Source organism: Pseudorasbora parva, chromosome 3, assembly GCF_024679245.1.
Source record: "Pseudorasbora parva isolate DD20220531a chromosome 3, ASM2467924v1, whole genome shotgun sequence".
NCBI classification, from domain to species: Eukaryota; Metazoa; Chordata; class Actinopteri; order Cypriniformes; family Gobionidae; genus Pseudorasbora; species Pseudorasbora parva.
This window is the reverse complement of record NC_090174.1, coordinates 27,589,512-27,615,428: the sequence shown is the minus strand read 5'-3', so window position 1 is coordinate 27,615,428 and position 25,917 is coordinate 27,589,512. Positions and strand designations below refer to the sequence as shown.

Here is a 25,917-nt window from a genome sequence, read left to right as displayed (position 1 = left end):
ATTATAAAATTTAATTATGAGCCATTTGTTGTCATTTTACTTTGGCCATAAAAAAATAATAAAAAAAAATCCTTATTTTCTAGACTGTGTATTATCATTGCATCCCTAAAAAATATTTTAATATATTAAATATTAAAAAAAAATGTACACTGTAAAAAAATATTGTTGGTTTTTGTTGGTTTAACTTAAAAAAGTAACCCGGTTGCCTTAAAATTTTGAGTTTATTGAAATTAAAAAATTGATACAATGAAGGACATGTTTTTAATAAATTGAAACTCAAAATATTATTGTATCTAAACCACATAAAAAAAATGATAAATCATATTTGGCATGTTTCACTGCGTTATCAGAAATAAAACATACACAATTACCCAATATGCTTACAAAATATTTTAATAATATTTTAGTTTAGTTTTAGTTGTCGAATCTCAAAAAAATTACATTGCATTAACTCAAAAATTTAATTTCAATTAACTCAAAATATTAAGGCAACCAGGAAACTTTTTTTCTAAATATTTTTTTACAGTGTAAGCAACTCATTTTCCAGCCCTTCCTTACTCTCAAAACTTAAAAAACGGATGCATGGTCAAGCATCTTGCTTTACCTCTATACTGTCGTAACCCTCAGGGAACGTAGATAACATAGACGTTATGTCGAAAATATTGTTCTTGTTTGTTGTTTTTTTTTGTTTTTGACAAATGGGGTGTCGCTTGGGAGCCCCAATCACCTCTGAGTTTTAAAAAAATTGCTAATGGAATTGGCAAGTGGAATTTCCAGCTAAGGTTAGACAATAGCACAGTGCATCAACGATAGTCAAACATATCACTGATGGCTAATAACAGGTTCAAACATAGCACAAATCAGTCATCTATGAAAATCAAAAGCAGCTTCAAACAAGAAAAAAAAGTTTAACAAGAAATATTGATTCTTCTCATTAATGTATGGTCCACAAGAGAAATAGTAAGCCATGCAGTTAATTAAGATTGTTGATATAAGCTACCATTATCTTATGTTGAGGGAGATTCATCTCCCTGAGAGAATGTGCAGTTAATGCAGCGACAGATGGCAAAAGCTCTGTCAGTTTTCGTTTTCACTTTCACGTCATGTAAACACGATAACATTAAATATGAACCTGGACAACAAAACCAGTCATAAGGTCTTTTTTTAGATTTATACATATGAAAGCTAAAAACAAGCCTTTCATTGATTTATGCTTTGTTTAGATAGGACGAAATTTGGTCAAGATATAACTATTTGAATATCTGGAATCTGAGGGTGCACAAAAAAATCTAAATATTGAGAAAATTGCCTTTAAAGTTGTCCAAATGAAGTCCTTAGCAATGAAAATAACTTCTGCTAATATTTTACATATATATATATATATATATATATATATATATATATATATATATATATATATATATATAAAGATAAAATATATTTTGTAAATGTCCTACTGTTAAAATAATAATAATAATAATAATAATAATAATAATAATTATTATTATTATTATTATTATTATTTATTTTTTTATTTATTTTTACGATAGGACATTTACAAAATATCTTAATGGAACTTTTTACTTAATATCCCAATGATTTTTGGCATTAAAAAAATTATAATATTGACCCATACAATTGTTGTTGCCACGAATATAACCGTGCAGCTTATGACTGGTTTTATGATCCAGGGTCACATATGAGACACATGAGAGCCAATGGAATTTCACAATAAGATCTGGCATAATAGTTCTTCAGGCGACAATTAATTTAGTTTGACCGTTACAGCGGATGGAGAGGATTTTTGTTCTGTTCCTCTTACAAAGCAGTCGTTTGGCCCTGGAAGACTTTAAATATAATATGTATATGACACTCATATCATGTTTCTAATTTAGTACAGATTTACCCCTTTGTCAAAAGCCAGCTGCATGGCAACAAAACGAGTTGAGTAACGACTTTTATAATGAGTTTTGATCTGAACTATAAACTAAATATAAATTTGTTGGTTGACCATAGCAACCATTGTGCAATTCAATTTTATTTTTTTCGTTGTGAGAAGAATAAAAGCCTTATTCACAAATGTTCAAAGACAAATAGGCGACATGCTTTTCCTTTTTTTTTTTTTTTGGTATTAAAACTTTGTCTTCATTCTTTGTTGGTAAATAGGAATTATGGTATCATTATGGATTATACCAAACAGCTCATCATTTTAATAAGTATGTTAATGAAAATGCACGGCTCACTAATAATCTCTTGCCATGGTGAGATTAAAATAGAATGATTGTAAAAAATAAAATAAAATAAAATACAGTGCTGTAGACTGTAATCTTAGTGTAAGAGTGGTCTTAGATTGGTCTTAGTATATTTGTATTTGAAGCATACAGAGAGCCCCCCCCCCCCTCCACACACACACACACACACACACACACACACACACACACACAAACAAACACACACACTATATGGGTACACCATATACTGTCTGATGTCTTGTTTTTGGATTCTTTTCCCCCTTGTTTATCAGAAAATCAGACACAAAACAGCACACCTATTTTCCCTCATGGGCAGTGTAAAGCTGACATTTGCAATCTTTGACATCTGTAAAATATGTTAATTGAACTGATAATGTTGTCCAACAGATTGAGATGAGTTTCAGACGTTGCTGCTTGCCTGTTAGCTTGATACATGCCCGTTATTTAACTTTCTATTGTGTGAAATATATTCACCTCCACCACCCCCACTTAAAGAGTTTCTGTTGAAACTGTGTGTGTGTGTGTGTGCGTGCGTGCGTGTGTGTGTGTGTGTGTGTGTGTGTGTGTGTGTGTGTGTGCACGTGTGTGTGTGTGTGCGCGTGTGTGTGCGCGCGCGCGTGTGCGTCTGTGTGTAAACTAAAGGTCCTGAAGTAAATGGAATAAGAGTGAAGATAACCCGTCTTTGAATGTTGTAGTCAAAGCTCAAGCTTTTTTTCATCTCTCTGAACTCATTCTTTCGCTAGAGATCAGAGCCTAGTGTGAATGTGGAAGGTTGAGAAAGAGAGAAATTGGTCTAGAAACACTGACAGTTTAAACATAATTCAAGGGGACAACCAGTGACATTGGGTTTTGAATTAGTTTTTTCAGTAGTGGTTTTAAAAGAAACAAAGATGTGAGGTATTGTGGTGTATTAAATGTTTTTGAGGAGAGAGAATGAGAGATTTGCACTAACACCTATTTTTAAATAATTAATAATCTATTTATAAAGAGAATATATATTTTTCTTAAAGGTGCCCTATATCAATCAATCAATCAACTTTATTTATATAGCGCTTTTACAATCATGATTGTGTCAAAGCAGCTTCACAGTGATAAACAGTATAATATTGCAACAAAATTAGATTTGGATTTACAGTCTTTCTGGAGAAAACAGTGATGTTATCAGCTTATTTTAATTTATTACACGGCTCTGTGAAATACTTGATTCTGATTGGTCAATCGCGCATTCCAGCGGTACGTTATTTCCAGATAACACCCGCTCATACTACGAGTTATCTTGACCGGTACTACTTCTATGCTTAACGTTAGCCTGGACTTTTTAAATATAACTCCGATTGTATTTGTCTGAAAGAAGAATGTCATATACACTTATGATAAGTTGAGGGTGAGTAAATCATAGGCTTGGTTTCATTTTTGGGTGAACTAACCCTTTCAGCATTCATTTTCAACATTTAGCTAGGGCATATGGCAAATCTTCAGCAATAGGCTAGATAAAGGCTTAAAGCAGGTTGGAACTGTTTTCCGTCGCGGAAGCTTTGTCTAAGAGCTAATAAAATATTTAATCTCGAGACAATATTTTGTGTCTAATAATTATTTATTTGAGACTAGTAGCCGTGTAATAAGCGGGATAATGTACACCCAGCCGGTTGTTATCGCAGAATAAACCCCTTCAGAGTGATGCAAGACCTGTCCTGATCACTCTGTCGGGGTTTATTCTGCGATAACAACCGGCTGGGTGTACATTATCCCTTACTTATCATATAGCGACAATGTTGGCAGATACGTATTATAGTTTATAGAATTAAATAAAACCTAATTCATAAATTTTATTTGTATAATTAGTTGATTAACTTTGATCATAATTTTAGTGTCCCCAACTGAGCAAGCCAAGCCAAAGGCGACAGTGGCAAGGGACCAAAACTCCATCTGGGCATGATGGAGAAAAATAAACCTTGGGAGAAACCAGACTCAGTCGGAGTGCCAGTTCTCATCTGGCCTATTAACACACGTGTATGATTATTATTCTGACAACCTTACAGGTCAGAAATCATATTAGATCGGAATATTCAAAATTTCAGGGTATCACGGGAGAGACGGGTTTATTTAGGATGGTGCGTCGATTACACAAGAGTATGAATACATGAAAGATCGGAATTATTTATTGCCTGAGACGGATTTTTGAGCATGACGTACCGGCGAGGCAAATTCGAAGGAGACACCAACTGACACGGCTCAGCAGACACTCCAGGATGAGCTGGTCATGTCCAGGCGCAGGTCCAGCATCCGATCCGGACACTGCCCGGATCCGGGATAAACCTCGGGATAAACAGAGAGACTAACATTAGCGTAGATGCCACTCTTTTTATGATGTACATAACTACATCAGGTGTTATGGGAAGTGTTCCCGGTTCCGGCTGACCTTGTTAATGCAGCCTAACAATCAGTCAATTGATTTGAATAATGAAAGTTAAACATGTTCTATGTGTATTGCATTGTAAAGAGATGTGTTTTTAGTCTAGATTTAAACTGACAGAGTGTGTCTGCTTCCCGAACAATGCTAGGAAAACTATTCCAGAGTTTAGGAGCTAAGTAGGAAAAGGATCGACCGCCTGCAGTTGATTTAGATATTCTAGGTATTATCAACTGGCCAGAGTTTTGAGACCGCAATAGACGTGATGGAGTATAATGTGTTAAGAACTCGCTTAAGTACTGGGGAGCTAAACCATTTAGTGCTTTGTAAGTAATAAGCAAGATTTTTAAATGAATGCGATGTGTAATAGGGAGCCAGTGCAGTGTTGACAGAACTGGACTAATATGATCATACTTCCTGGTTCTAGTAAGAACTCGAGCTGCTGCGTTTTGGACTAGTTGGAGTTTGTTTATTAAGCGAGCAGGGCAACCACCCAGTAGAGCATTACAATAATCTAGCCTTGAGCTCATGAACGCATGTACTAACTGTTCAGCATTTTGCATTGAAAGCATGTGCCATAATTTAGATATATTTTTAAGATGGTAGAATGCGGTTTTACAGATGCTAGAAACGTGGCTTTCAAATGAAAGATTGGTATCAAAGAGCACACCCAGGTTCCTCACTGACGACGAGGGCTTGACAGAGAAGTCATCGAGTGTTAGACAGTATTCTCGGTTACTACTTGTGGAACTTTTCTGTCCAATAATTAAAAATTCAGTTTTATCTGAATTAAGTTGCAGGAAATTACTATTCATCCAATTTTTTTATATCAGCTATGCATTCCATTAATCTTGTCAATTTGTAGGTTTCATCAGGGCGTGAGGAAATATAGAGCTGAGTATTGTCAGCATAACAATGAAAACTAACGCCATGTTTCCTAATGATATCTCCCAGTGGTAGCATATACAGGGTGAAGAGCAGCGGTCCTAACACTGAGCCTTGCGGTACCCCATACTGAACTTGTGATCGGTGTGACATCTCTTCATTTACTGCTACAAACTGATAACGAGTAGATAAGTACGATTTAAACCATGCCAATGCAGTTCCACTAATGCCAACATCATTTTCGATTCTATTCAGAAGAATATTGTGATCAATAGTATCGAATGCAGCGCTAAGATCGAGTAACACTAATAGAGAGATACAACCACGATCAGATGATAAGAGTAAATCATTTGTAACTCTAATTAGAGCAGTCTCAGTACTATGATACGGTCTAAATCCTGTTTCAAATCATTCTAGGGCACCTTTAATGCAAAGAGAACGATCAGTGATACTGCAGTGAGATGTGATGACACTGAATTTATCCCTAAATATTAAATAAAAATAAATGGAAAAAAATTAACAACATATTTACTAATTGTATATATATGGTATATATCTTAATGCTCAGGTAATAAACACGTTTTGCTGTTGGTAACATATTAGAGAGTATAGACAATGAGTTTTTGAGTTTTCTGAAATTGTCTTTAGTCGTAGTTTATTATACAATTTGACCCTTCATCTAAGCTTTTGCATTTGATATAGAAGATTAGATTTGCGCTCAATTTTATTTCTCTGACAGATGTTTAATCACTAAAGCCTTAATCACTAATCGCTTGTCACAATTTATTTATTTTTAATTGTTTATTGTCTGAGATTAAATTCAGCAATATTAAAATATTTATTTTGTCATAGGACAAATTTTCCACTCCTAAATAACATGGATCACATTGTCATTGTCAGAAATATTGAGTTTCAGATCTGTAGTGTGACCAACTAAATTAAATACATGGAATTTTAATTTTCCATGGGTGAACAGAAGAAAAAGAATCATAGAATCGTTTGTAGATGTCTTAAGTCACTGTTCTAAATGTGATAGATACTGAGAGTATAACTTGGACATTTTGTAGATTTATCACAGTGCAAACCGTCCTTTGCTGTAAAATAAATAAATACATTTACTGTCAGGATTTACTTAAGACACACAGTGAAAAAAATTGCATAAAAAGGCATGGACATTTACACAACATTTATGGGAGGAGAGTATTTAAAGCTGTAGTCCATATGTTTTACCTCTGTGTCACCCTCTCTGTTTGAAGCGTGCATTTGCAGTTATTTGCAGAGTTGTCAACAAGAGTTATGCTTCGGTGCAGCTCCTCAGCGCGGTTGAATCTAATGGTGAAATGTGGTTTCTGTGTCATTCTTCTTTGTTCCTGAGTGTTATCATTAAAGTTTGTTTGTTATGTTGGTCTGTTTCTTTTTACAGTCTTTCTTCAGGCCAATCTTATAATGTAACTATCTCACATTAACTTTTCAGGTCATGCCACAACACGTTAGCTAGATTAAGTTGAAGGATTTGACTTGTCAAAGCACAACAGTTCTTCTACTTCAGCTTGAAAATCCCGCTTGAATAGGATTTTGTTGTGTGTGTGTGTGTGTGTGTGTGTGTGTGTGTGTGTGTGTGTGTGTGTGTGTGTGTGTGTGTGTGTGTGTGTGTGTGTGTGTGTGTGTGTGTGTGTGTGTGTGTGTGTGTGTGTGTGTGTGTGTGTGTGTGTGTGTGTGGTATGACCTAGTTTCTGTAAAGCACAAACTAATGGAAAGACACATTTCCCTGTAAAATGTATAAAATGTATCCATAATACAATAATACTTTAATGACCATAAGTCATCTAAGTCCTCAGGTTACAAAAAAAAAATGTGGTTCTGCTACAATACAGTGATTTTGTTTTCTTTTCTTTTTTTCACTTTGATATCCTTTTATTTTCTCCTGTATTCACTGTCCTCTGCCAGGTGAATTAATCAAAACATAATTTGAATACTGTGATTTGCCTCTATTCATGGTTCTCAGCAAGGCCAATTCAAGAATACCAGGCAATTTAAAAGTTGCACAGAGAATTTTAAATGACTTAAATTACTATATTGCCTTGCTTGCATATAAATTAAATGAACAATCTAGGCAAGGCAAGGCAAGGCAAGGCAAGGCAAGTTTATTTATATAGCACATTTCATACACAATGGCAATTCAAAGTGCTTTACATAGAAAGGAATTAAAATAGGGATGACAAATGCATAAGAAAATTAATATAATGTAAAGAGAATTAAAAATAATAAAATGATGATAACCAAAGAAAAGAACAAAGGTAAACTATCTAGGCAGAGCAACAATAGAATGTTCTCCATTTTTATACAGATCAGACAGAGTAATGAACTCTAGTAACACTGAAAAAAAAGGAAAACATACATTGTCCAATTTATTTAATCATATTATTTGCGATCGACACAACAAAATTGTGTCTCTCTTCTAAACGTGATTTCTTTGCTTTCGATTAATGTAATTCTCTAAAATGTGCAATCTACTAGATTACATTATTTGGGGTAAATGTGAACCAGTTAAGTACTCCAACACTCTCAGAAAAAAAGGTACAGTTCTGTCACTGGGGTGGTACCCTAAGGTACAAAAGTGAAAAGGTACACCGTAAATGGGTTCCCTAAATGGTACATATTAATACCTTAAAAGGTACATATCAGTACTTTAAGAGTGCAAATTAGTACCTTAAAGGAGCATAGTAGTACCTTAAAGGTACATATTAGTACCTTTTTGGTTTTGTACCTTAGGGTACCGCCCCAGTGACAGCAATGTACCTTTTTTTTCTGACAGTGAAGATGATTTTTGCTGAAACTGTAGTTCCCAGCATGCTTTTTTGGGACTTGACGAAAAGAGTAAAATTGTTGAACTTAAGTGTTATTTTATGTTAACACGGGCAAAAAAGGGGAGACTTTATATTGTTAAATAGTGTTTCATGTTTAATTGTTGCAATAATTAGAACCATTTAAATTATACTGTACCATAGTGGAGAAAAGCGGAGTGATTGCTAAGGCTGTGGATTGAGACACTTATGTGCACTTATGTGCTATTGCTGACTAACAGAATGAAAGCTAGTTAGTACAGTCTTATTAATCAGTCAAGTCACCACAAAAATATACTAAAACAAAATAAGCTTGTGATTTGATTAAAGAGGCAGACAGGTCTCAAGCCCCCCTGTGCACACCACTGTTGTTAGGAAGCCATATTAAAATCATTTTGAGATTACGCAATTGGGTTACTTAAAAATTTCTTCATTCCATGATGTTGAAGTTATGTGATAAAATCATGTCTGTTTAACTCAATTGAATCATGTGGAACCGATGTACATGATTAAATCATGTATGTCCAACACACCTATTTTTTCAGTGAATGACATTGCAACCTTTACACACAGAGACTTATTTCTGAAATTACTTCAAATAAGTTTACAATTAAGTGTGTGCTGGATGCTAATCTCTGACTTGCTCACCGCTTTTATATCAGTTTGCTGTCATATTAAGAAAATAATAATCATTATTAGAATATGACTTTCTGAAGTATACATGAAATTGTGGTTACAACAGGAAACTAATGCAAAATTTGTCTTCCTTGAAACAACACAAGCGTGTGGAATTAGGCTGGTCATGCTCGTTTTGTTTCAAATGCAGTTAAACAGATCCTCAACTGAATCATCTCGCACAGAGGCCAACACATAAATCGGCATACTCTTACATATGCATGAACAATGTTAAATTCCTGCGTACATAATCAAACGCCTGTAAATATTTTTTACAGGCATTTTGTTATATCTGAACTTTTGTCCTATTGTTTTTCCATCTCCATTAGATCATGCCTAAAGACAATGAGACGAGATCCACGCTGATGTACAAATACATCATCCATGAAGATTCAGTGCCCCTTAACAACAATAATGTTATTCAGGAGGACACGTATGAGTGGGCTCTTAAAAGCTGGTCTCAATGTTCAAGACCTTGTGGTGGAGGTAACATTCCCTTAATACGATCTCTCAGGTTACTTAGGTTACTCAAATATTTTCCTAAATAAAAATATCATGTAATTATTTTGTGATGACTAATAATTGTCGATAGACATGTCTTTTGAGGGTATGAGAGACTTTGTTCTGCAAAGCCAGATTTTTCAAAAATGATTGAAGACTGGTTCACTTCATTACACGTCATGTTTCTTTCTGTTCTTTCATTTGATTCACTCTTCAGGATTCCAATACACCAAATATGGGTGTCGTAAAAAAGGTGACAACAAAATGGTGCACAGAGGCTACTGTGACATTAACAAGAAACCCAAACCTATTCGCAGAATGTGTAACTTACAGGACTGCACGCAACCACAGTAAGTTCAATTTAGACTTTTTTAACCCTACTCACAATAACTGTAGTCCCTTTCATTGAAATGATAGCTAAAATGGTGTGCCACGGTACAGTGTGTGATTATCATTGTATTTAACTCAATCTAAACATCCCTAAATAATGTATAAGTACTCATCCTTTGCCAGTCTAGCTCGGAGAGCCCAGAGCAGGGTTTTGATTGCTTTATACCACAGGGAGGTCTTGCTTAATTAATTTCTCTTGTCAGAGGCCAAGAAGAAATCTCAGAGTGTGATTGTGCATGTATGCTACATATCTGGGAATAGATTGCCTCGGCTTATAGTTTCTACTGAATCTGTAGCCTTAGTTACATTTCAACTGATAGATGAAGATATTTATTTCCTGTTCCATAGAAAACCACAAATAAATCTGCTGCAACTTTTGTTTTGTTTTGTTTTCATCAAGCATTTGTCATGACCTGCTTTTATGATTAAAAGTAATGCACATATAAGAATTAAGACCCTTCAGTATTTAATCAACCTACATGTGCCACTGAGTGTACATCAAATCCAAAAAGATTTTTACATTTAAATACATTTAGTACATTTAGTAGGGTCTATATGCAGCATATCTACTGCAGCAATACAATTTTGTAAAATACACTACACGACCCATGTGTTTACACAATGCATCCTTTATTTTGGATGAATAAAGCTCTGAAAAACAGCATATTTCACAGTTCCCATTCAATCGGTCACTTGAATGATGATGAATAGTAATCGCTATAAAACTATACACGAAGACCGATGAATAGTAATCGAGCCAGAGAGACCAATCTACTTCGAGTGTAACTGAGTGGTGTAAATGAGTGTAAATGAGCAGTTGGTGCCTTGCATTAACCAGCTTTCTGCCTTCAGAGCCGAGCAGTGAATGTTTCCTGCTCTCTACAAAGCATGTGCTGACATTATAACGAGTCAAGCTTTCCGAGTGGACCTCTTCTTGTCTGGTGTTGGAGTGACGGCACTACAGAGGGCTCAAATTTCTCTTCTCTCTATCTTTTTTTCTATTTTGTTTGTATTGAGCTGTGGAGAGTGCTGAAAAGCTGATCTCACAGCTGGTTAGGGCTGCGCCTTCTGAGAGAGAGAGAGAGAGAGAGAGAGAGAGAGAGAGAGAGAGAGAGAGAGAGAGAGAGAGAGAGAGAGAGAGAGAGAGAGAGAGAGAGAGAGAGAGAGAGAGAGAGAGAGAGAGAGAGAGAGAGAGAGAGAGAGAGAGAGAGAGAGAGAGAGAGAGAGACATTCCCTGTCTGTGTTGCCGTGACCATCCACCTGTGTGCTTCAGCACCAAGGAGAGCAGTTCCTAAAAGAGCTTACACAGGTAAAGCTTGCATCTTTACTTGTGTGTTTCTGGATACAGTTGTATCCTGTTCTCATTGATGGCCACGATTACCGTATAACATGCCCGGGCATATGTATGCCGGGACTGTGTTCGTGGGTGGTTTATGTTTTTCGCAGGAGAACATGACCACATCGGCACACCAGCTGACTCTTCTTTCTCCAGAAAGCTTGAGTCCCCTCTGCTGCTTACAATATGTGTATAAGCACAGCCATGGGTCTGCTCGACACTCTGTGAGACAGAGGAGAACAGCAGGAGCTTTTTTTCGTTTCACTGCTGGCATCAAAGCCAGTAGTACCCAAAAAAACAAAACAAAAAAGGAAAGGAAAGGAAAGGAAAGGAAAGGAAAGGAAAGGAAAGGAAAGGAAAGGAAAGGAAAGGAAAGGAAAGGAAAGGAAAGGAAAGGAAAGGAAAGGAAAGGAAAAGCAATTCTTTATCTCTGAGTCCTAAGGGGGCTCAGAGAGCTGTGGACGGTCGAACGCCAGACCACACTCATCCTCCTCCTTTGGCAGTGGGCAGCATTTTAGCACAGTCCAGGGAGCATTTCACATGCTATAACCATAAATTCTCCATTATTGATTATTTTATTGAGTGATATTGATATTTCCTAGCGTTTAATCAGTGACATTAATAATAGATTTGCTTTCTAGTGTCTTCTTGCCACTCCATCAACTTGCTTCCCTGAAAGGCAAAAGAAAAACATATTACATTGTGGTATGATGATATGAGTTACTTTAGCAACTCTCAATGGAGCATGCATGGTGACATATTACACAATAGAAAAAAAAAAAAAAAAAACTGCCCTAAATTCACTGGCAGATCCTCCTGATATGGTGTCTAAACAAGACAGCTACCCAGAACTTAACATGGCATGATGTCAGCTTCACATTTTCTGCTGTTTTAATAGACAGGGAGATAGACCCAGCCACTAACAAAATAACCTAACAAAAACATAACCTCAAAAAATGACCCTACAGACTCAACCCAGTGATTGGGACGAACAAAATAAAAATAAAATGTTTTTTTATTTTATATATATATATATATATATATATATATATATATATATATATATATATATATATATATATATATATATATATATATATATATATATATATATATATATATATATATTGTTATTTACTTTCCTTCCTTGTTTTACTGTATGACTGAAAAATTCATGGGCCGCACATTATTTAAAAAAGAGATGAGGACAGTTAAGGTTTTGCAGACACATGGTGAATGCACGACTCATGAACAGTAAATTAATTAGGTGATGCATACATTATTTAATATGTGGTTTTTTTTGTTTTTTTTAATAAAAAAGTTATATTGATCCAGCATTATATCACTCATTATTACTTTATATACAAAAAAAGAAAACTACTCAATAAGAATGTACCTACAGTACACCTTTTATACAGACCCAGATCACAGACCTCTGATTAGCCAGTTGTACATGTGTATCTGCTTCTTTATGCAGAGAAACCTTGCAGCTTGTGCTATAACCATGCATCAGTTCTCGAGTTATAATCACCAGTTCCTTTGATAAACTTGCAGCAGATTGACTAGTACTTCATAGCTCCTCAGAATAACTTTTAATGGAATTATAATTTGAGACCTTACATCTGATAATTGTTCACTCTCCCATGTTACATTTTATATTTTTTACTATGAGGAAAGCCTCATAATTGTAAGTCAGCCTTAGACTTTCTTGTAGATCATCCTCCTAATGTGGCACAGGAACGAAAGCTAATTGCAGATTGAGGCATGATGATTCACTTATTTCTTATATCACTTATATTAGTCATTTTGAAATTGAATGCAGGTAGCATAAATGGGATCCTAAAGTGTGCACTACAGATCATTTATTTGTGCAAAAAAGTGAAGATTAAACTATTGGAGCTGCTCCAGAATCATTTCATTTTCAACAAGCTGAACTCTTGCTGGAGATTTAGCAGCTGTGACGCCTTCTTATTTCAATTCTGTGTCCATCAGTCACCAGGGCTCCTCCTCCCTTGATAACTGCAGAGGATGGGATTGTGCCTGCAGTTATTCCTGCATTTCCCATTCCCTTTGCATTCGCTTGTCCTAATTTTATTTTTTCCTCGTTCTTAAAGCTGTCTCTGCAGGCGGTTGCCATTTCAGTTTCCTTTGCTTCCGTTGCCCCCTTACTACTAGGTTATTTTTAGCGTAAAATATAAATTAAATATCATTTTAAAATGCAACTAAGAAGACGAATCTTGTATTGCTAAAAGCATTCATTAAATTAACTGACATATTTAATAAACATGCAAGGGGTGGGGAAAGAAGTGGGGGTGGGGGGGAATCCTTCGAATATCCGAAATCCTTGTCCTTGTGGGGACATTTTTTGGTCGCCACGAGGAAAACATCTTATAAATCAAGCAGAAGGAGTTTTTTTGAGAAAGTAAAAATGCAGAATGTTTCCTGTGTTGTGTAGGTTTAGGGGCAGGGGCAGTGTAGGGGGATAGAAAATACGGTTTGTACAGTATAAAATCCATTACGCCTATGCAAAGTCCCGATAAAACACGGAAACACTGTAAGTGTAACTGTAAGATGTCTCTTAAAGGGGTCGCACACCGGACTCGAAGCTAAGCACCGCGAACCTCAGCGATGTGCCACGTCTTTAGAATTTGAACACCAGTGGAGGCATTCGAATCCTGAGGCTGAGCTTCGCATCCGGTGTGCGACCCCCTTTATGCTCACCAAGGCTGTATTTATTTGATCAAAAATACAGTAAAAACTGTAATTTTGCAATTTTCTGTTTTTATATAATTAAAATGTAAATTACTTCTATGATTTTCAGCAGCCATTACTCCCAGCTTCAATCTCACATGATCCTTCGAAATCATTGTAAAATGCTGATTTGGTCTCAGTTATTATCAGAAGTAGACTGGGCGATCAGTCGCATCCTTCTGTGGCGGTCATCTGCTGCCTCCACCCCGCCACCTGCGTCTGCCTCCGCTCCTACGCCTTACCAGCAGCCTCCACCTAAGCAGTGTCAAGGAGCTAGACGTAAGGCCAAGGGCAAGCGGCCTTAAGATGGAGAGGATTGTGACCGCACCACTGATTTCTTCAGTCCCAGCTGTACCCAAATTCTCAATAAATGAGCAGTTCCCCCATCTCTGGGTCATGTGCTGGACCTGTCTCCTATCAGACGGCGGATCACACGATTCACTTCGCCCAGCGTCCCCCCAGGTTCATGGACGCATCTGCTTCACTTTGGAGATTGCAGTCCTACAAGCGAAGGATGTGATAGAGCCGGTCCTTCCAGCCAATATGAAGACAGGGTTTTACAGCCCATTGTATCAAAGAAAACCGGTGGGTTACGGCCAATCTTGGACCTACGAGTTCACAAGCTACCGTTCAAGAAGCTCATGCAGAAAGGCATCTTCGATTGCATCCAAATGCAGTTGTTACTTTGCTTTCAAGGGTCGAGCATATCAGTACAAAGTTCTGCCCTCCAGGCTGTCCCTGTCCCCTCTTGTCTTCATGAAAGTCCCGGAGTTGGCCCTTGTGCCCATAAGATAATAGGGTGTTCACATTCTCAACTATCTTGATGACTGGCTCATTCTAGCACAGTCCAGGGACCTGGTGCTCAGACACAAGGTTCTGAGCATCTGTCCGATTCAGTCGAACAGATGGCACCCCTCACAGAAGTGCGTGTCCAGTCAATGCTGAACTGCCTGAACACGTTTCCCCACTAAAACAATTTCAGAGGCTTCTGTGGCATGGTATCCATTGCAACAGTAACAGCACTTGGTCTGCTTCATATGAGACTACTTCAGCACGACCTGTTTCCATGTCCACTGTACGCTGCCAGTTCACCTACTCAGCTTCTCAGCGAAAAAAAATGATTTGACGCAAGCCCCTGTGCCTCATTTATACTTGCGTTGCGTGCCATGAGCAACTGGTGCAATAATTGCATCCAATGTCCATTGGTTTGTTTAGTTACACTCTAAGTAGATTGGCTCTTGAGAGCGAGATTCCTATTCATCATTCTCCAATGTGGTTCTCCTCTGTTCACTCCTTCAGGGAATGAGAATTACATACATAATCAAGACGTTCTTAATTTAACCAATGTCAAAACCCTTTATACTGCTTATTATTTTTGTGGGAAACTGTTATACATTTTTATATCTATCACATCCATTAGTTTCTAATCACACCATTTAAAGGATGGCCCTTTGACTTCCTCACATAAAAAAAAAAAAAAAAAAAGTATTAACCTGCCTGTAACATGCTGGCTTTCTGGCTATGGCATGTGGCTGCTTATTGTATTTAGCATGTTACTGCAATTGAGCATGATGCTGCTGGTAACATAATCTGCAACCATATCACCCGGTAGTCAAAGACTGGTTAGCACTGAAGCTAAGCAGGGTTGAGCCTGGTTAGTACCCGGATGGGAGACCTCCTGGGAAAACTAGGTATCTGCTGGAAGAGGTGTTAGGGAGGCCAGCACACCCTGTGGTCTTTGTGGGTCCTAGCGTCCCAGTATATTGATGGGGACACTATACTGTTAAAAGCTCTGACCTTCAGTTGAGACATTATCCTGACTCTTTGTGGTCATTAAAAATCCCAGGAAGTCCTTCGAAAAAAGAGTAGAGGTTTGACCTTTAATCCTGGTTTAAATTGCCCATTGGCCTCATCATCATGGTCTCCTAATCAACCCTGTATATACTGATTGGCTTCATCACTCTGTCTTTTCTCCACCATAAGCTGGTGTGTGGTGGGCGTTCTGGCGTAGTATGGCTGCCGTAGCATCATTCAGGTGGATGCTGCACATTGGTAGCCTAGAAATCTAGATGCACCCTAGCGGCAGCAAATTTAATCTGCCCGCAAGTGTCGTCTAGGAACTCTCAATACCCTTCTGAGCTGTATTCCTCAAAATCTGGACGGGCCAATCACATCGTGTATAGAGTCAGCGGGCGGGGCCATAATGACGACGGCCGAGTTGTGTTTGCGTGCTTCTAGTAAACACAGAAACTGGCGAATGGCGGCGGTCTTTTGAATCAGCTTTGACTACGATTCTGGAAGACTTAGAGTTAAGCTTTTCTCTGAGAAAAGAACAAAGAACGGCACTGAAGTCATTCTTAAAAAGGGAAGATGTGTTCGGAGTTTAGCCGACCGGATACTGTGAATGTTTAATCTATCAACAAGCTCTGTTTCACCCTCGTTACTCTGGTTGGTGGTAGCGCTATCCTATCGCGTGCAGAGGGAGTTTGAAAGACAGCCGTTTATCCCGCCCCTCAGATTGAGCCCTGTCTATGGTGAGTTTCCAGACCAAACATCTTGATGTGGGTCTGGCTTGTCAGGCTAGCACATTGGTGAAGGTTGAGGAGATTCTTCCTATCATGTAAAATGCTTTGAGTGCAGAGAAAAAAGCTATAATGGCAAGAGATAGCTAGAAGAGATGTGTTTTACATTAAGCCATTCTTTTTTTCTGGAGTCAGCAGAATGAATGTAATATAAAGATAAGGGTTTTTAATGTTTCAGCACGACTTCTGTATCTCACAGATGTTAGTGTATGGCCAAGGCATTGCATAAGAGCAAAGAAAAGGCTGCACACAGGTCAATGATGCCTCTGCTCAGTTACAAATTCACAAATGAGACATAAAGACCTTCTGTAGTGCTTTCCATTGCACAGGCTATAACATACTCCTTACTTGCACAAGTGTGTTGCAGGTCAAAAGGAAATTCATATAATTATCATTTATATATACAACCTCATGTCATTTCAAACTTGTATGACTTTATTCTGTGAAATAAGATATTTTGGTGGAAGCCAAACAGTTTTGGTGACTATTGACTTCCATTATGTGGACACATAAATAAGACATTTCTGAAAGTATCTGCTTTTATATTTCAAAGAGAGAAAAAATATTGGGTAATTTTGGGTGCACTTTCCTTTTAAATGCTGTGATATAGTTATTCAATGTTTGCCAGTATTTAATACATAGTCAGAGTTGACCATTTTGCATGTGTTCTGCCCTGGATATATTCTCAGTGTATTGAGGTTTATGAAGAAGCTTCAGATGTGTCCAACTTTTAGTTCACCAGACAGAGTATTTGATTTCTTTAATCACATTCCAATTGCTAAATAGTCCATATGATTAATTTTATCCAAAAACAGATTTGTTAGCAGCTGGTCTGTCTTGGGACAAGGAATAATGGATGGAAGCTCCTGCTGTTTAAGGAGGAAATGTGTTGTGCTGTTTTGTAGTCCTGAAATAATGGGATAGACCTGTGAATGATAATAGGCAGACAAGGATAATTGAAAATTGTTGAGAAATCTTTCTAGAATGATTAACATTTTAATTAAATTCTTAATTCATTATCCTTAATTCTGGTTAATTAACTCTCCATGTGTATTTAAGCCCTTAGTTCTTAGTATTTTCTATGTTTTAATTTGTGTTCCCCCTTAGAATTATGATTAAAAGCTGTTTATTATTATGAATCTCCTGCATTGTGTGCTTACAGCCACAGTTGTTCAATTGTTGGTCTGTGCACACATGCACATTAGATGTCTATGTACAGACCATATCTCAATAATGTACCATTTTGGCAGAACACATCACCATTTCTGTGTCCAATCTTATTAGATGCCAAACGCAAACAACAAATAGTACTAAAATAAGCTTGCTGTGTGCTTTAGCATAATTAAAAAATCATGAAAGCATGCCTTTATCTCCATATTGAAATCTCAGTTGGTCAGATGGTGATTCATCTTTTCTGAATTGTTAAAATATTCGTATCCAGGATGCTGTGAGCCTAGAGACTGTAATGTACATTGTTAGCTTTTAAAAGCTTCACTTAAATGTGTGGTATGAATGAAAAGTGCCGATAAACAGCTGTTTGAGTATATTCTTACAGTGAATGGAGGCCTGGATCTGGAAATAGTAATCGATATATCACAAGTGTATTGATCCACATTTCATTTGTCTTCTGACAGATGGATCACAGAAGAGTGGGAACATTGTACCAAAACCTGTGGGAACTTGGGATACCAAATCCGTACTGTGCGCTGTGTCCAGTTCCTTCACGAGGGCACAAACCGCTCCATCCACAGCAAGTACTGCAGTGGGGAAAAGCCTGAGATCCGCAGGACATGTAACAGAATGCCCTGCCCAGCACAGTGGAGGACTGGGGCCTGGTCTGAGGTACGTTTTTCTCAGGTCACATGATGTTTTGTAGATACCAATACAAAATCACTGGTTCTTGAGGTCTTTGAAAGTAGCATTTTAGAAAAAAGTGAGAAGATTGGTTCAATTATATTTTACAAAGCTCTGTAGAACGAAATACTTTCTGCACGCAGTTTTCAGTGTGATTGACTTGAAGTGTGAAATCAGTCTCATTTGAAAAAAGTGTTTACCACATCGGAGGAATGTTTTTTTTTTTCAGTAGAGGCAGAAAACTTCTGGAGAAAAGAAAAATAGTACTCATTTCCTTTTAGTTTGTACTTTTTACTCTATAGTCTTTTCATGCACTGACAGTGTCAAAGTGAGGGCTGACATTTCCATTGATTTTATAATCAGTAATGATTTTAAAAGTCAACCTGAGAGATTGTTTTATGACAGTGACCTCATTACCCAGAAAGCTAAAATCCAGACTCTTTTGATGATTTTTAATGTTATACTGAGATATTGAGCTTGAGCTAGTACACTGTCAAACGGTGTAGCCTGGTCCTCTATTGAACCAGCCTTTGTGGTATTGATTTTGACCCCAAGAAAAAGGATTAACACCGAACTGTGTCAATTATTAATATTGTTGATAAGTAATTGAATAGGCTGACCATAAACTGGACGTAAAGGCAATATGTGGTGCAATAAAGGCAATCTCTTGACGTAAATCTTTTGTTTTTGTCTTATAATCAGCTGTAACTGTAACAAGTGACAGGACATGGACCTCTTGGTTTCTTTTTTTGTATATTCACTCTTTATATCCTCACTCTATTTGACATTTCATTGCTCCAAAAACCAGCTCATCATAAATGTATGAGAAACAACAAATATTTTTACTTTGGCTGTGATTCAATTGGATTCTTTCACACCACACTTACTTTGGTTATCGTTGTTCCAAAAACTGCTTTTAACACCAAGTAATGGAAGACTTCACACTTGTAACTTAGAAGCAGGTTTTATTCCTTTTGCAGTGTTAACCGCATATTGCTGTGCTAAACTTGTACAGTATTAAACAATATGGAACCGACAGCCAATTGCCTGCCTCATTACAGCGGTGCTGTGCACTGTATTTAAATAGTAGTTTCAGCATTTGAGGGGAAAAATGTGAAATGGTGACAGAAATACGATGTACTGAAAAGTACATGCAGGATAAACTTGATAGTACAATAACACGACAATGTGCAATGCTAAGGCCTTTATGTAAACATATTGCATGCAAATTCATCCATTCAGTAACACTGACACTGCGAATATGGAAATACAGAAATTTACCCAGGGTTTAGGAATGTACAGTGTGAAACATCATCTTATGAATACCACAGGTAAAATATGAGCAATGTGAAACATGAAGAAAGATAAAACAGAATTTATGTTTTCCCAGGGTTTAATAAGACCCAAGATTAAGTGTAAAAAAAGCCCTAATGTGGACAGGCTAATTGCATTGTGTTTGTTTAGGACACAGTTAGCTGTTCAAAACCATGTATATATTTCTGTGGTTCCCATCAGCTTCTTTCTTATCTCTCAGTGCTCAGTGTCCTGTGGGGAGGGTGTGGCACGACGCCTGGTCACATGTCGCATTGGAGATCAATGCACAGGCGAGAAACCTGAGTCGCAGAGACCCTGCAGGACAGGACACTGTCATGGTAAGATGCCACAGACACACCGTTACAAATTCTGCAACCCAAAGCTGGGATTGGTTTCAACAGGAAACGCTCAGCACAGGGACAAAAATGTGCACTCATCAAACGATTTTATGGGGTCTTTAGTGGCTAAACTGTTCATGTTATTCTTTCCACAAAAGAAAGCCTATTGAAAGAGAATGAAAAACATTGCACAATGTACAAATTCATCTGCATTGATGACATTATTCATGGTTCCCTTAACCACATGGAATTTCCCAGAATGCTTTTGTGGTCTATGAACTTCTCAACTGCTCTATGGGGAAGCATGTTTACACCATCCCCGTTGTCTGTTGAGAGCTTTTATTTGGACAAGCATGTGTGAGAAAGCAATTAAATAGGCCACATAATGCCTACAAGCTTAAACCGAGTTTTTGGCAACATTTTTATAGTTAAATAATGTACTTTTTTTGCATTTTTTCCAATTCCTATTCTTTTGCTTTTGCATGCCCCATGAGTTTGAAATTGTACATTTGTATTTATGTTTTATGCAACATGTTTGGCTGTGCTGATGTACACTGCCTACCGCACAGAAAATCACAGTTTCTTAACAAACATAAAAGCCTGACTTTGTGCAAGAGAACTCTATCACTGCTCTCAAGAAGAGCTTTTATGGGTAACACTCAGCTGGGGTGTCTTGAGTACAGTGATAAGAAATAAATAAATCACTGTGAAGTATCACTTTCTTTATGTGTCTGCTTGCATGACTTTCTCCTAATTCCTGTTTAATGGCTTCAGCCATACCTGGATGACATCCATCTCAGTGGAAGGTTACCAAAACACCTAACCTTTACAATCGACACTTGCGGCACACTGCTTACATTTTTAGCTGAGTTTAACGTGCAACTCTTTAGGGAGCTGGAGGTCTTTACCTAGTGACAAACAGTCCATAATCTAACTTCAAAAACTGGAATGCCTCTTTTACGACTTTTATTCATTGAAATATCTCATGGCCTTTTTTAGAAAGGACCACATTCTTTTGCTTTTACTGTATTGAATAGGATAGTGAGAGGAGGAAGGAACAATATTGTAAAGCTGAGGGGATGAGAAAATGACACAAATCCGAGTCACCCACACATAAGCGTCAGTATGCGATGCATCAGACTTGCCAGGCCACATCACTGTCAGACCTCTGAGTTTAATATTGGCTTCAGAATTACATTATCTGCAGTTACATCAGCTGCCCCGACGAAAGATTTTTGTATTCGATTAGTAGTCATTAATTTAAGCCTTTAGTCGATTAATCACATGTTTATATTAACTGAATTACTTAATGGGAGGGGAACGGAGGGGAGGGGGGTGTTGAATACATGCCTATACCTCACTTAGGTTTTAAGAAGGATTTGAAAGCACCATTTTGTGTTCAACATGAACATTAACATTACTGCTGGTTTTGTGATTTGACTTAACTGATTCATTGAAAAGGTCTAACTCAGGATTCATTCACTCATGAAGATCTCATTAAGGTGATCTAAGTGCTATTTAGAAGTAAATAACATCATACATTTCAGTTTAAAAATCATATACTCAATTATTGCATATTTTAAGAAGATTTAACAAGTTTTAAAATAATTTTTCCTTTTAGACATTGACAGCCCCAGTATCTGCTCTTTAAGATGTGACATACAGAATACTGTTTCTGGGTTAACTTCGTTTCAAGTGAGAATACAATCTCAGCATCTGTTTATGAGCATCATTCATTTATAGCATAATTTAAACAAACAAACAAACACAAACTTAATTGCACTAGTCTCTAGGCTCATGGCATCCAGACTTCAATATTTTGTATAACACTTCAGAAAAGATAAATCATTGTTTGGACAGCTGAGATTTTGGTAGAGATAAAGGCTAGGATCATGAGTTGTCACAGTAGTAATACATTGGGATTGTATATTTGTGTTTGGACACAGAAACTTATATGTGCAACATCTGACGTGACAAAAATAATGACTAGGGGCCTCATTTATGAAAAGTGTGTATACACAGATTTGAACTTAAAGTATGCATACAGTGAAATCCATGCCAACGTTCATTTGAATAAATGCGGCCTTTCATGTGGAAAAGGGTCTAAGCAGACATACACACAAAGAGAGAGTTGTAGTACTGCAAGGTATTTAAAAATCTAAGCAATTCTTGCCGCTCATGTTTTCTGTGCATACATTGGTTCTCTGAAACTACCATGCACACATTTGAGAAATGATCAGAAGATCAAATATAGGAAGGTTTCTACGAAACATTTTATAAATGAGGCCACTGGATACTGGTTGAAAAAAAACTGAAATCATACTGATTTGGAATACTTGAGGGTGAGTAAAGCCGGGTGCACACTGTGCGATCTTGCCCTCGATTTGACCGTCTGAGACAAATTTAGCAAATCCTAAAAGATTCCTCTGATCCTAGGCTAAAATCGGATGTCGTTGATCGTTAGTTTGACATGTTCGCCGGCAGCCGATTAATGACCAGAGCGATTCAATTTTACCTCAGACGAAATTCTTGCAGTGTCGGAAGATTTGCCGCACAATCCTGCAGTGTGACTTCTCCCACAATGACTGTCAAATATCTCGATTTTCAAGACAAACTATGACCGAAACGAGAGCTAGAGATTACTTTGTAGCCACCATTTCAGTTCTGTGTGTAATGCAGCTCACTGTCACAGAACGTGTCATTCATTGATGATATAAAACTCTGGAAGGGTTTTCTTCCGTTTTTAGCGCGCATTGACTATAGTACAGTCTGTACTATAGTCCATTAATGTATAGTACATTAATGACAACTGAGATCTTACAGTGTGACATGGCTTACATCGGGGATCATGTTCATACAGTCTGACAAGCAACATTCGCAAAGGGTTTTGAAAAAACGCACAGTGTGCAGGACCCATAAATATACAATATGTATATAAAAACATATGCATTTTTGGGTGAACTCCTATTGTGGTCAAAACTTTGAATTGGGTGTCATAATTGTCCATAGAAGGTGTATTATACTGTACTGTATGTAAAGAGACATACAGTAGTTAGAGTTAGTTCACCCAAAAATGACTTTATATGACTCACCCTAATGTTGTTCCGCACCCGTAAGACCTTCATTCATCTTCATAACATTTATTTATTTATTTACATAGATTTTTTTATTTATTTAACACAGAAATGTTATATTTTAGTCCCAGAGCAAATGCAGTCTATGCACACTTTACTGTCCATGTCCAGAAAGGGAATAAAAACATCATCAAAGTAGTCCATATGTGACATCAGTTAGTTAGTTAGAATCTCTTGAAGCATCGAAAATACAATTTGGTCCAAAAACAAACAAAAACTACGACTTTATTCAGCATCAGTCTTCTCTTCCGCGTTTGTTTTCAAACCTCAAATAAAGATTCAAAGGGTCATGAATCAGTGAATCGATCAATGATTCGGATCGCCAATGTCGTGTGATTTCAGCAGTTTGACACGCGATCCGAACTGTTGAAATCAGGACATGGACAGTAAAGTGTGCATAGACTGCATATGCTCTGGGACTAAAATATAAAATATCTTAAACTGTGTTCCGAAGATGAATGAAGGTCTTACGGGTGTGGAACGACATTAGGGTGAGTCATTAATGACATCAATTTAAATTTTGGGTGAACTAACCCTTTAAGGCCCTGAGCATTAAAAAAAAGCTGAAATGTGAAAAGCTTCTGTGCAAAATTGCTTAAAACTCACAGAATAAAAGCCTTCTGCTTCTCCCGACAGATGAGCCATGTGGAGGAGACAAGTCCATATTCTGTCAGATGGAGGTTCTGGCTCGTTACTGTTCGATACCCGGTTACAACAAGCTCTGCTGTGAATCCTGCAGTAAGCGAAGTGGCACTTTTGCTCCTCTTCTTCATGAAGCTGCTGAGAGGGAGGAGGAACTTCGCTTCGGTTCAGCCTCTCAATTTCTGGAGACACTTTCAGCTTCAGTCGCTAATGGAACTCTGAAAGGCCTTCAGCAGCACCCACGGGGATCCTTGTTGCAAGGACAATTTGCCAAGCAGACAGTCTCGCCCACGCCTCGCAAACCCAATACTGAGAACAGCAAGATGCAAAAACGCCTCAAACCTGGTGCGAGAAACCTGCCTGCAATGACGATCCATAGCTCGTGGAACGAGGACGCCCCTATAGATGCACCATGGCAGCTGGAAAGTTTCCAAGAGACTCAGTGGCCAACAGCATCATCCAAGGTGGAGAGATGAAGGCTAGTTTGTCTCTTTTTTCCCCTCTGGACTCTCTCTCTCTCTCTCTCTCTCTCTCTTATTTGTTTGTTGTAGATATAGATCTTAAACATACATTGTTCCCTTCAGATCATCCTCAAGATATTTGAACGCAAGAGAGAGTAAAGTGCTGGTTCACTTTCAAATGTTCTCAATTCCCTCGCCAGCAGTATTTGTTTTTAGAACACACTTGTCAATCACACACTGTTGTGAAGGGGAATGTGCCAAAGATGTTTTAATGATGATCTTCTTAGCAACCTGGTCTATGGAGGTTTGGTTCACATACGTGAAGAGACTCCGGTGGTACTCATGAGGAAATGCTTGTAGTTGTATCAAACTTCACAACCTTTTACGGTTTTATTTTTAACAGCTCCAAATAATATTTATGAACATTCCTGTAAATACTGTATATGGAAAATGTCAGTATTATTTTGTTTTTAAAAATACAAGCTGAGAATTTTTTAAATAAGAGATTCAGGAACATTATCGGTGCTTTTTATAAGAACACACAAATATGTGCTTTCAGCCACGAGTTAAGCACTGAAGAACATGTATCCCAAAACAAGGATACATGTTTTTCCTTTGTGAGCCAAAGGAAAAACATCAGTAAATAAGCATTAAAATTGCCATAAAATATCTACATTTGGTTCCAAAGGAATTTTTTGCCACTCATAAATCAACCTCTCAGCAAGTCAATTAAATAAATTCTAACTTTGTTTTCCTCCTAAAGAATTTATTTTCTGCTAAAATGTTTACCCATGATGTCAAGGCTTCTCTTTGACACTTGCCTCTTAGATTTCTCCTATTTTTTACCATGTTTAGCCAACACAAAACTGAGTGTGAACATCAAGCAGCTGATATAGGAGACCCATCGTATATATTGTGAAATGAATTGGATGTTTCAGGTGGGATTTTGAAGGAATAAAGCTGGACTTTCTGGAGATCTTATACTGCACAAGATATCACTTGTCTGAGGGAGAGGAGAGCTATTTATTTTTTATAATCGAGGGTTTTATCTCAACCACAATGCATCTGACTGCAATACCAAGGAGACCAGTTTATCTGTCAGTGGGGTTCAGCTGTTTATAACCACACACACTTTCACCTGTGTGCCACTGTAAAGCTAATGTACATACCATTGAGAACTTTAGAGTATTTATGGTTCAAAAAAGTTCAACATCATGTTTGAAGTGTTACTTCATTATCTGTTACAAAAACACAAGCTCCCATTGAGTAGTAAGAGTAGCTCACAAAAGCAAAAGTAGAAATGAATAGCCTTTTTGTTGTTGTTTTAACTGACATTTGAGATACAATAAGACATACTCAGTTTTTGAGATGTAATAATAAGGACAGCTGTTCCACAGCCATTTTAGAACAGACATATTCTAGAAAAAAACTTAAACAAAACTGTAATTTACAGTGATTTATTGTCCTTGACCCACAAATCCCCCAATCCTACATGAAACTGTTTTCCGTTCATTCATAGTGTTTTTTTCTTTTTCTTTTGATTCTCTAG

At 37.4% G+C, this 25,917-nt stretch overlaps 1 protein-coding gene across 3 annotated transcripts in view; it reads left to right on the top strand.

Moving 5' to 3' along the window:
- Positions 1 to 24,959, top strand: part of adamts3 (ADAM metallopeptidase with thrombospondin type 1 motif, 3) — a 190,500-nt gene extending 165,541 nt beyond the window's left edge. For all 3 annotated transcript variants that reach the window (XM_067438269.1, XM_067438268.1, XM_067438270.1), the window contains 5 exons: positions 9,395 to 9,551; positions 9,784 to 9,916; positions 18,260 to 18,467; positions 20,014 to 20,131; positions 23,902 to 24,959. In XM_067438269.1, the coding sequence (XP_067294370.1) occupies positions 9,395 to 9,551; positions 9,784 to 9,916; positions 18,260 to 18,467; positions 20,014 to 20,131; positions 23,902 to 24,383 (1,098 nt within the window). In that variant the 3' untranslated portion in view covers positions 24,384 to 24,959. The remainder of the gene's footprint in view (positions 1 to 9,394; positions 9,552 to 9,783; positions 9,917 to 18,259; positions 18,468 to 20,013; positions 20,132 to 23,901) is intronic.
- Positions 24,960 to 25,917: the final 958 nt, after the last annotated feature.